The 12,167-nt window shown below is 54.8% G+C and overlaps 1 protein-coding gene across 2 annotated transcripts in view; it reads right to left on the minus strand.

Annotated features, from left to right (window-relative positions):
• The window catches only part of col12a1b (collagen, type XII, alpha 1b), a 438,574-nt gene that overhangs the window by 18,724 nt on the left and 407,683 nt on the right, over positions 1 to 12,167 (minus strand). For both annotated transcript variants that reach the window (XM_079255552.1, XM_079255551.1), the window contains 4 exons: positions 11,985 to 12,094; positions 10,222 to 10,380; positions 6,393 to 6,470; positions 5,895 to 5,981 (listed from right to left, as the gene is read on the minus strand). In XM_079255552.1, the coding sequence (XP_079111678.1) occupies positions 5,895 to 5,981; positions 6,393 to 6,470; positions 10,222 to 10,380; positions 11,985 to 12,094 (434 nt within the window). The remainder of the gene's footprint in view (positions 1 to 5,894; positions 5,982 to 6,392; positions 6,471 to 10,221; positions 10,381 to 11,984; positions 12,095 to 12,167) is intronic.

Below are 12,167 nucleotides of genomic sequence, written 5' to 3' on the forward strand. Positions count from 1 at the left end.
GGTCTATATGAGTCTGGTTTTCCCTTCAGTCCTGGTCCAGGTCTATATGAGTCTGGCTCCCTTCAGTCCTGGTCCAGGTCTATATGAGTCTGGCTCCCTTCAGTCCTGGTCCAGGTCTTTATGAGTCTGGCTCCCTTCAGTCCTGGTCCAGGTCTTTATGAGTCTGGCTCCCTTCAGTCCTGGTCCAGGTCTTTATGAGTCTGGCTCCCTTCAGTCCTGGTCCAGGTCTATATGAGTCTGGTTTTCCCTTCAGTCCTGGTCCAGGTCTATATGAGTCTGGCTCCCTTCAGTCCTGGTCCAGGTCTATATGAGTCTGGCTCCCTTCAGTCCTGGTCCAGGTCTATATGAGTCTGGCTCCCTTCAGTCCTGGTCCAGGTCTATATGAGTCTGGCTCCCTTCAGTTCTGGTCCAGGTCTTTATGAGTCTGGCTCCCTTCAGTCCTGGTCCAGGTCTATATGAGTCTGGCTCCCTTCAGTCCTGGTCCAGGTCTATATGAGTCTGGCTCCCTTCAGTCCTGGTCCAGGTCTATATGAGTCTGGCTCCCTTCAGTCCTGGTCCAGGTCTATATGAGTCTGGCTCCCTTCAGTCCTGGTCCAGGTCTATATGAGTCTGGCTCCCTTCAGTCCTGGTCCAGGTCTATATGAGTCTGGTTTTCCCTTCAGTCCTGGTCCAGGTCTATATGAGTCTGGCTCCCTTCAGTCCTGGTCCAGGTCTATATGAGTCTGGCTCCCTTCAGTCCTGGTCCAGGTCTATATGAGTCTGGCTCCCTTCAGTCCTGGTCCAGGTCTATATGAGTCTGGCTCCCTTCAGTCCTGGTCCAGGTCTATATGAGTCTGGCTCCCTTCAGTCCTGGTCCAGGTCTATATGAGTCTGGCTCCCTTCAGTCCTGGTCCAGGTCTATATGAGTCTGGTTTTCCCTTCAGTCCTGGTCCAGGTCTATATGAGTCTGGTTTTCCCTTCAGTCCTGGTCCAGGTCTATATGAGTCTGGTTTTCCCTTCAGTCCTGGTCCAGGTCTATATGAGTCTGGTTTTCCCTTCAGTTCTGGTCCAGGTCTATATGAGTCTGGCTCCCTTCAGTCCTGGTCCAGGTCTATATGAGTCTGGCTCCCTTCAGTCCTGGTCCAGGTCTATATGAGTCTGGCTCCCTTCAGTCCTGGTCCAGGTCTATATGAGTCTGGCTCCCTTCAGTCCTGGTCCAGGTCTATATGAGTCTGGCTCCCTTCAGTCCTGGTCCAGGTCTATATGAGTCTGGTTTTCCCTTCAGTCCTGGTCCAGGTCTATATGAGTCTGGTTTTCCCTTCAGTCCTGGTCCAGGTCTATATGAGTCTGGCTCCCTTCAGTCCTGGTCCAGGTCTATATGAGTCTGGCTCCCTTCAGTCCTGGTCCAGGTCTATATGAGTCTGGTTTTCCCTTCAGTCCTGGTCCAGGTCTATATGAGTCTGGCTCCCTTCAGTCCTGGTCCAGGTCTATATGAGTCTGGTTTTCCCTTCAGTCCTGGTCCAGGTCTATATGAGTCTGGCTCCCTTCAGTCCTGGTCCAGGTCTATATGAGTCTGGCTCCCTTCAGTCCTGGTCCAGGTCTATATGAGTCTGGCTCCCTTCAGTCCTGGTCCAGGTCTATATGAGTCTGGCTCCCTTCAGTCCTGGTCCAGGTCTATATGAGTCTGGCTCCCTTCAGTCCTGGTCCAGGTCTATATGAGTCTGGCTCCCTTCAGTCCTGGTCCAGGTCTATATGAGACTGGCTCCCTTCAGTCCTGGTCCAGGTCTATATGAGTCTGGCTCCCTTCAGTCCTGGTCCAGGTCTATATGAGTCTGGCTCCCTTCAGTCCTGGTCCAGGTCTATATGAGTCTGGCTCCCTTCAGTCCTGGTCCAGGTCTATATGAGTCTGGCTCCCTTCAGTCCTGGTCCAGGTCTATATGAGTCTGGCTCCCTTCAGTCCTGGTCCAGGTCTATATGAGTCTGGCTCCCTTCAGTCCTGGTCCAGGTCTATATGAGTCTGGCTCCCTTCAGTCCTGGTCCAGGTCTATATGAGTCTGGCTCCCTTCAGTCCTGGTCCAGGTCTATATGAGTCTGGCTCCCTTCAGTCCTGGTCCAGGTCTATATGAGTCTGGTTTTCCCTTCAGTCCTGGTCCAGGTCTATATGAGTCTGGTTTTCCCTTCAGTCCTGGTCCAGGTCTATATGAGTCTGGCTCCCTTCAGTCCTGGTCCAGGTCTATATGAGTCTGGCTCCCTTCAGTCCTGGTCCAGGTCTATATGAGTCTGGCTCCCTTCAGTCCTCTTCCAGGTCTATATGAGTCTGGCTCCCTTCAGTCCTGGTCCAGGTCTATATGAGTCTGGCTCCCTTCAGTCCTGGTCCAGGTCTATATGAGTCTGGCTCCCTTCAGTCCTGGTCCAGGTCTATATGAGTCTGGCTCCCTTCAGTCCTGGTCCAGGTCTTTATGAGTCTGGCTCCCTTCAGTCCTGGTCCAGGTCTATATGAGTCTGGCTCCCTTCAGTCCTGGTCCAGGTCTATATGAGTCTGGCTCCCTTCAGTCCTCTTCCAGGTCTATATGAGTCTGGCTCCCTTCAGTCCTGGTCCAGGTCCTTCCTGGTCCTCCAGCCGTAGATGTTCCAGTTGAACACATGTGAACATGGAGACGACCAGCAGCACATTCTTCTGGAAGCTTCTCTCCTCTGAGTAATGCGATTCCGATCATGTGAAGCTGCTTTCAGACGTTATTTATGGTTATTTAAACCCTGGAACATGTAGCAGGAGGAATGTTGCGCCGTGAAGGACATTAACTCTAGAAAACCATTCTTTTAAGAGAGGTAGACTGCGGTGCATGTCTGACAGCTGACGGATGAACCTTCATCCTCCTCCTCCTCCTCTCTGACCCTTTGACTTGACAGATGTAAAGATAGTCTGATGGTGCTTTTAATGTTTCATCCCCAGACTCTACATTTTAATAATCAGAAATTATTTCTCACACAAACAAACGCCCCTTTGTGCCCCCTGCTGGTCCCACAGCATAATACCATGACTGGTAAAATACTATTCGAACAAAACTTTCCACTTTAACGAGCTTACTGGTCTGAAAGTACAACCAGCAAGCAGCCACGCCACCAGCCACGCCACCAGCCACGCCACCAGCCACGCCACCAGCCACGCCACCAACCACGCCACCAACCACGCCACCAGCCACGCCACCAGCCACGCCACCAACCACGCCACCAACCACGCCAACAGCCACGCCACCAGCCACGCCACCAACCACGCCACCAACCACGCCAACAGCCACGCCACCAGCCACGCCACCAACCACGCCAACAGCCACGCCACCAGCCACGCCACCAACCACGCCACCAGCCACGCCACCAGCCACGCCACCAGCCACGCCACCAACCACGCCACCAGCCACGCCACCAGCCACGCCACCAGCCACGCCACCAACCACGCCACCAACCACGCCAACAGCCACGCCACCAGCCACGCCACCAACCACGCCACCAACCACGCCAACAGCCACGCCACCAGCCACGCCACCAGCCACGCCACCAACCACGCCACCAGCCACGCCACCAGCCACGCCACCAGCCACGCCACCAACCACGCCACCAACCACGCCACCAGCCACGCCACCAACCACGCCACCAACCACGCCAACAGCCACGCCACCAGCCACGCCACCAGCCACGCCACCAACCACGCCACCAACCACGCCAACAGCCACGCCACCAGCCACGCCACCAACCACGCCACCAACCACGCCAACAGCCACGCCACCAGCCACGCCACCAACCACGCCACCAACCACGCCAACAGCCACGCCACCAGCCACGCCACCAACCACGCCACCAGCCACGCCACCAGCCACGCCACCAACCACGCCACCAACCACGCCACCAGCCACGCCACCAGCCACGCCACCAACCAAGCCACCAACCACGCCAACAGCCACGCCACCAGCCACGCCACCAACCACGCCACCAACCACGCCAACAGCCACGCCACCAGCCACGCCACCAGCCACGCCACCAACCACGCCACCAGCCACGCCACCAGCCACGCCACCAGCCACGCCACCAACCACGCCACCAGCCACGCCACCAACCACGCCACCAACCACGCCAACAGCCACGCCACCAGCCACGCCACCAGCCACGCCACCAACCACGCCACCAACCACGCCAACAGCCACGCCACCAGCCACGCCACCAACCACGCCACCAACCACGCCAACAGCCACGCCACCAGCCACGCCACCAGCCACGCCACCAGCCACGCCACCAACCACGCCACCAGCCACGCCACCAGCCACGCCACCAACCACGCCACCAGCCACGCCACCAGCCACGCCACCAACCACGCCACCAGCCACGCCACCAGCCACGCCACCAACCACGCCAACAGCCACGCCACCAGCCACGCCACCAACCACGCCACCAGCCACGCCACCAGCCACGCCACCAGCCACGCCACCAACCACGCCACCAACCACGCCAACAGCCACGCCACCAGCCACGCCACCAGCCACGCCACCAGCCACGCCACCAACCACGCCAACAGCCACGCCACCAGCCACGCCACCAGCCACGCCACCAGCCACGCCACCAACCACGCCACCAGCCACGCCACCAGCCACGCCACCAACCACGCCACCAACCACGCCACCAACCACGCCAACAGCCACGCCACCAGCCACGCCACCAGCCACGCCACCAGCCACGCCACCAACCACGCCACCAGCCACGCCACCAGCCACGCCACCAGCCACGCCACCAACCACGCCACCAGCCACGCCACCAACCACGCCACCAGCCACGCCACCAGCCACGCCACCAACCACGCCACCAACCACGCCACCAGCCACGCCACCAACCACGCCACCAACCACGCCAACAGCCACGCCACCAGCCACGCCACCAACCACGCCAACAGCCACGCCACCAACCACGCCACCAGCCACGCCACCAGCCACGCCACCAGCCACGCCACCAACCACGCCAACAGCCACGCCACCAGCCACGCCACCAGCCACGCCACCAACCACGCCACCAGCCACGCCACCAGCCACGCCACCAACCACGCCAACAGCCACGCCACCAGCCACGCCAACAGCCACGCCACCAACCACGCCACCAGCCACGCCACCAGCCACGCCACCAACCACGCCACCAGCCACGCCACCAACCACGCCAACAGCCACGCCACCAGCCACGCCACCAACCACGCCACCAACCACGCCACCAACCACGCCAACAGCCACGCCACCAGCCACGCCACCAACCACGCCACCAACCACGCCACCAACCACGCCAACAGCCACGCCACCAGCCACGCCACCAACCACGCCACCAACCACGCCACCAGCCACGCCACCAGCCACGCCAACAGCCACGCCACCAACCACGCCACCAGCCACGCCACCAGCCACGCCACCAACCACGCCACCAGCCACGCCACCAACCACGCCAACAGCCACGCCACCAGCCACGCCACCAACCACGCCACCAACCACGCCACCAACCACGCCAACAGCCACGCCACCAGCCACGCCACCAACCACGCCACCAACCACGCCACCAACCACGCCAACAGCCACGCCACCAGCCACGCCACCAACCACGCCACCAACCACGCCAACAGCCACGCCAACAGCCACGCCACCAGCCACGCCACCAACCACGCCAACAGCCACGCCACCAACCACGCCAACAGCCACGCCACCAACCACGCCAACAGCCACGCCACCAACCACGCCAACAACCACGCCACCAGCCACGCCACCAACCACGCCACCAGCCACGCCACCAACCACGCCACCAGCCACGCCACCAACCACGCCAACAGCCACGCCACCAGCCACGCTAAGACTAAAACTGATGGAGGAAAAACCAGGTGTAAAGGTTCTCACCACTGGTCCCTGGGGGCCCGGCTGGCCGTTGGCCTCTGACATGCATGTGCACGCGTTGGGGAGGGCAGGACACTTCATCTCATCTCTCTGGGGGGGGGGGGGGGGGGGGGGGGAATAAAAGCACATAAATGAAAAATATGGTTCTTCATCGGGATTTGATTCCAAGGACTTTTAAATGACCAGCTGATCACTGAGCTAACATCTGATCAGATTATTCCAGCAGCCGTGTACACATACTGCTACCTCACAGGTTAGGTATTATTATTATGATTATTATTATGATTAGTATTATTATTATTATTATTATTATTATTATTATTAATAAATTAACAGCTGATGCTACGTCAGGTTAGCGGCTAGCACTAAGACAACTTAAATTGTTAAATTGTGTTCTTCCTCAGAGATGGCGGTGAAGTCGTCGTAACGTCAGTATTTGTATGAAAACATGATTTACAGGTAGGACGTAAAGGAGCTGATGCTGGTTCAGGTTCAGCTTACCATGGATGGCAGGTCGCAGCATCTGTCCCTGCTGGTCCAGGCAAGATTGCAAATGATGTCAAACATCTGGAGCTGAAACTGAACAAGAAAACATGGATGTGATTTGGTTCATCCATCTAAAAGACTTTTCCTATCAGGAACCTGGACCATTACCAGAAGTCTGTTCCTGGTTTCAGGATCTGGACCAGTTCCAGAACTCTGTTAATCGTTTCTGGAATCTGGACCAGTTCCAGAAGTCTGTTCCTGGTTTCAGGAATCTGGACCAGTTCCAGAAGTCTGTTCCTGGTTTCAGGAACCTGGACCATTACCAAAAGTCTGTTCCTGGTTTCAGGAATCTGGACCAGTTCCAGAAGTCTTTTCCTGGTTTCAGGAATCTGGACCAGTTCCAGAAGTCTGTTCCTGCTTTCAGGAACCTGGACCATTACCAGAAGTCTTTTCCTGGTTTCAGGAACCTGGACCGTTACCAGAAGTATGTTCCTGGTTTCAGGAACCTGGACCGTTACCAGAAGTATGTTCCTGGTTTCAGGAACCTGGACCGTTACCAGAAGTATGTTCCTGGTTTCAGGAACCTGGACCGTTACCAGAAGTATGTTCCTGGTTTCAGGAACCTGGACCAGTTCCAGAAGTCTTTTCCTGGTTTCAGGAACCTGGACCGTTACCAGAAGTCTGTTCCTGGTTTCAGGAACCTGGACCGTTACCAGAAGTCTGTTCCTGGTTTCAGGAACCTGGACCGTTACCAGAAGTCTGTTCCTGGTTTCAGGAACCTGGACCGTTACCAAAAGTCTGTTCCTGGTTTCAGGAACCTGGACCATTACCAGAAGTCTGTTCCTGGTTTCAGGAACCTGGACCGTTACCAGAAGTCTGTTCCTGGTTTCAGGAACCTGGACCGTTACCAGAAGTCTGTTCCTGGTTTCAGGAACCTGGACCGTTACCAGAAGTCTGTTCCTGGTTTCAGGAACCTGGACCGTTACCAGAAGTCTGTTCCTGGTTTCAGGAACCTGGACCGTTACCAGAAGTATGTTCCTGGTTTCAGGAACCTGGACCGTTACCAGAAGTCTGTTCCTGGTTTCAGGAACCTGGACCATTACCAGAAGTCTGTTCCTGGTTTCAGGAACCTGGACCATTACCAGAAGTCTGTTCCTGGTTTCTGGAATCTGGACCAGTTCCAGAAGTATGTTCCTGGTTTCAGGAATCTGGACCAGTTCCAGAAGTATGTTCCTCGTTTCAGGATCTGGATCAGTTCCAGTAATCTGGACCAGTTCCAGAAGTCTGTTCCTGGTTTCAGGAATCTGGACCAGTTCCAGAAGTCTGTTCCTGGTTTCAGGAATCTGGACCAGTTCCAGAAGTCTTTTCCTGGTTTCAGGAATCTGGACCAGTTCCAGAAGTCTGTTCCTGGTTTCAGGAATCTGGACCAGTTCCAGAAGTATGTTCCTGGTTTCTGGAATCTGGACCAGTACCAGAAGTCTGTTCCTGGTTTCAGGAACCTGGACCGTTACCAGAAGTCTGTTCCTGGTTTCAGGAATCTGGACCAGTTCCAGAAGTCTGTTCCTGGTTTCAGGAATCTGGACCAGTTCCAGAAGTCTGTTCCTGGTTTCAGGAATCTGGACCAGTTCCAGAAGTATGTTCCTGGTTTCAGGAATCTGGACCGTTACCAGAAGTCTGTTCCTGGTTTCAGGAACCTGGACCGTTACCAGAAGTCTGTTCCTGGTTTCAGGAATCTGGACCAGTTCCAGAAGTCTGTTCCTGGTTTCAGGAATCTGGACCAGTTCCAGAAGTATGTTCCTGGTTTCAGGATCTGGACCAGTTCCAGAAGTCTGTTCCTGGTTTCAGGAATCTGGACCAGTTCCAGAAGTCTGTTCCTGGTTTCAGGAACCTGGACCATTACCAGAAGTCTGTTCCTGGTTTCAGGAATCTGGACCAGTTCCAGAAGTATGTTCCTGGTTTCAGGATCTGGACCAGTTCCAGAAGTCTGTTCCTGGTTTCAGGAATCTGGACCAGTTCCAGAAGTATGTTCCTGGTTTCAGGAATCTGGACCGTTACCAGAAGTATGTTCCTGGTTTCAGGAATCTGGACCAGTTCCAGAAGTATGTTCCTGGTTTCAGGAATCTGGACCAGTTCCAGAAGTCTTTTCCTGGTTTCAGGAAACTGGACCAGTTCCAGAAGTCTTTTCCTGGTTTCAGGAATCTGGACCAGTTCCAGAAGTCTTTTCCTGGTTTCAGGAATCTGGACCAGTTCCAGAAGTCTTTTCCTGGTTTCAGGAATCTGGACCAGTTCCAGAAGTCTGTTCCTGGTTTCAGGAATCTGGACCAGTACCAGAAGTCTGTTCCTGGTTTCTGGAATCTGGACCAGTTCCAGAAGTATGTTCCTGGTTTCTGGAATCTGGACAAGTTCCAGAAGTCTTTTCCTGGTTTCAGGAATCTGGACCAGTTCCAGAAGTCTGTTCCTGGTTTCAGGAATCTGGACCAGTTCCAGAAGTCTTTTCCTGGTTTCAGGAATCTGGACCAGTTCCAGAAGTCTTTTCCTGGTTTCAGGAATCTGGACCAGTTCCAGAAGTCTTTTCCTGGTTTCAGGAATCTGGACCAGTTCCAGAAGTCTGTTCCTGGTTTCAGGAATCTGGACCAGTACCAGAAGTCTGTTCCTGGTTTCTGGAATCTGGACCAGTTCCAGAAGTATGTTCCTGGTTTCTGGAATCTGGACAAGTTCCAGAAGTCTTTTCCTGGTTTCAGGAATCTGGACCAGTTCCAGAAGTCTGTTCCTGGTTTCAGGAATCTGGACCAGTTCCAGAAGTCTTTTCCTGGTTTCAGGAAACTGGACCAGTTCCAGAAGTCTTTTCCTGGTTTCAGGAATCTGGACCAGTTCCAGAAGTCTTTTCCTGGTTTCAGGAATCTGGACCAGTTCCAGAAGTCTGTTCCTGGTTTCAGGAATCTGGACCAGTTCCAGAAGTATGTTCCTGGTTTCTGGAATCTGGACCAGTACCAGAAGTCTGTTCCTGGTTTCAGGAACCTGGACCGTTACCAGAAGTCTGTTCCTGGTTTCAGGAACCTGGACCGTTACCAGAAGTCTGTTCCTGGTTTCAGGAATCTGGACCAGTTCCAGAAGTCTGTTCCTGGTTTCAGGAATCTGGACCAGTTCCAGAAGTATGTTCCTGGTTTCAGGATCTGGACCAGTTCCAGAAGTCTGTTCCTGGTTTCTGGAATCTGGACCAGTTCCAGAAGTATGTTCCTGGTTTCTGGAATCTGGACCAGTTCCAGAAGTCTGTTCCTGGTTTCAGGAATCTGGACCAGTTCCAGAAGTATGTTCCTGGTTTCAGGAATCTGGACCAGTTCCAGAAGTCTGTTCCTGGTTTCAGGAATCTGGACCAGTACCAGAAGTCTGTTCCTGGTTTCAGGAATCTGGACCAGTACCAGAAGTCTGTTCCTGGTTTCAGGAATCTGGACCAGTTCCAGAAGTCTTTTCCTGGTTTCAGGAATCTGGACCAGTTCCAGAAGTCTTTTCCTGGTTTCAGGAATCTGGACCAGTTCCAGAAGTATGTTCCTGGTTTCAGGATCTGGACCAGTTCCAGAAGTCTGTTCCTGGTTTCTGGAATCTGGACCAGTTCCAGAAGTATGTTCCTGGTTTCTGGAATCTGGACCAGTTCCAGAAGTCTGTTCCTGGTTTCAGGAATCTGGACCAGTTCCAGAAGTCTGTTCCTGGTTTCAGGAATCTGGACCAGTTCCAGAAGTATGTTCCTGGTTTCAGGAATCTGGACCAGTTCCAGAAGTCTGTTCCTGGTTTCAGGAATCTGGACCAGTACCAGAAGTCTGTTCCTGGTTTCAGGAATCTGGCTTACGGTGGCAGACTGTCCCTTGGAGCCGATGGACTTGGACATCTTGCCCAGGACCTGGTATCCGTCGCTGGACGTGTTCCCCGCCGGCTGGATCTTCTTCTCGCCGACTTCCTGGCAGTCCACGTTGAGTTTGATGCCGGTGGACGAAACCAGGATGTGGAGCTTCAGAGGAAGAGAAAGGAATTTTATTAGATCATTTTTGTTCCAAGACCTGGATCTGGTTTCATTCCTCACAGCCTGTAGATTATTAGTGAAGGTGGAATGTTGCCGGCTGATGTTTATGGAAACGCAGACGGCTTACCCGGAGTAAAAGCAGCGCTTCGTCTGCAGACATGAAAGCTTGGATCATCTGTCGGATCTTATGGAAATTCCAGGGAAGGTTTATGTTTGAGCGGCTGATAATCTGACACATGTGGGGAATGTAAACGGTTCTCCCTTCAGTTTGTCTCGTGTTTGTGAGGAATGGTGGGGGAAACGCCACCTGGATGTGTGCAGAATGTGAGCAGGTGTTTATGTTTAGTAGATGTTAATTATCTGTAAATAATTTAACCGGGTGGACCGGGCTCTCCATGAGGGCCTGTCACACCTTCATCCTGGTGTCTGGATGTGGAGGTCAGAGTGGAAGGAGAACCCAAAAGGATAGATCAGGGGTGTCGAACTCCGGTCCTCGAATAAATCTTCTATTTATTCTGTTATATTAGAGCCAAGTAATGAAACGCTGAGCAGAAACTTGTTCCAATTACAGAGGAATCACACTCCTCAGCCTCCCTGGTAAGGTCTATTCAGGGGTCCTGGAGAGGAGGGTCCGCCGGATAGTCGAATCCCAGATTGAGGAGGAGCAGTGTGGGTTTCGTCCTGGTCGCGGAACAGTGGACCAGCTCTATACCCTCTTTGGGGTCCTGGAGAAGGCATTCGACCGTGTCCCCCGGGGGCTCCTGTGGGGGGGTACTCCGGGAGTATGGGGTACCGGACCCCCTTGTACGAGCTGTCCGGTCCCTGTACGACAGGTGTCAGAGCTTGGTCCGGATTGCCGGTAGTAAGTCGGATTAGTTTCCGGTGAGGGTTGGACTCCGCCAAGGCTGCCCTTTATCACCGATTCTGAGACTTTCCTTCATGTCTTCTGTCCATCCCTTCGTCTCAGCACCATGCTGTTATCAGTCATGAGCCGATGGATGTTCTGAGCCGCAGCTGCTGGTCGCTGGGTTGATCCCACGTCTCTGGGAAAGCCTCCTGAAAGCCTCCAGGAAGGATCCAGGTAGTCCTGCAGAACCACCTGGATCCAGCAGAACCGCCTGGATCCAGCAGGGCCACCTGGATCTAGCAGGACCGCCTGGATCCAGCAGGGCCACCTGGATCCAGCAGGACCGCCTGGATCCAGCAGGGCCACCTGGATCCAGCAGGACCGCCTGGATCCAGCAGTGCCGCCTGGATCCAGCAGGACCGCCTGGATCCAGCAGAACCGCCTGGATCCAGCAGGGCCACCTGGATCTAGCAGGGCCACCTGGATCCAGCAGGACCGCCTGGATCTAGCAGGGCCACCTGGATCCAGCAGGACCGCCTGGATCCAGCAGGACCGCCTGGATCCAGCAGGGCCACCTGGATCCAGCAGGACCGCCTGGATCCAGCAGGACCACAGCGGACCAGTTCAACTGAGCAAACCATTCAGACAGAATTAAAAACAGCTTGATTGACAGTCAGAATGCCCCTATCTCAGCCTCTGATTGGCTGACAACTGGTCCCAGACGGAGGAGGGAGGGTCTCCTTACCTTGTGGAAGCTTCCATGGAAGATCCTCTTCACCTGGTCCTGGTCGAACGTGACTCTCTGGATCTCACCGCGCTCGTCCTTGTTGTAGAAGGACACGGTCTGTCCAGACGCTGTGGAGACACGCAGAGGTTTCCTCAGTCCTGGTCCTGAAACCTGACCCAGGTCCTGAAACCAGACCCAGGT

Source organism: Telmatherina bonti (genome assembly GCF_933228915.1).
Source record: "Telmatherina bonti genome assembly, chromosome: 16".
Taxonomy (NCBI): Eukaryota; Metazoa; Chordata; class Actinopteri; order Atheriniformes; family Telmatherinidae; genus Telmatherina; species Telmatherina bonti.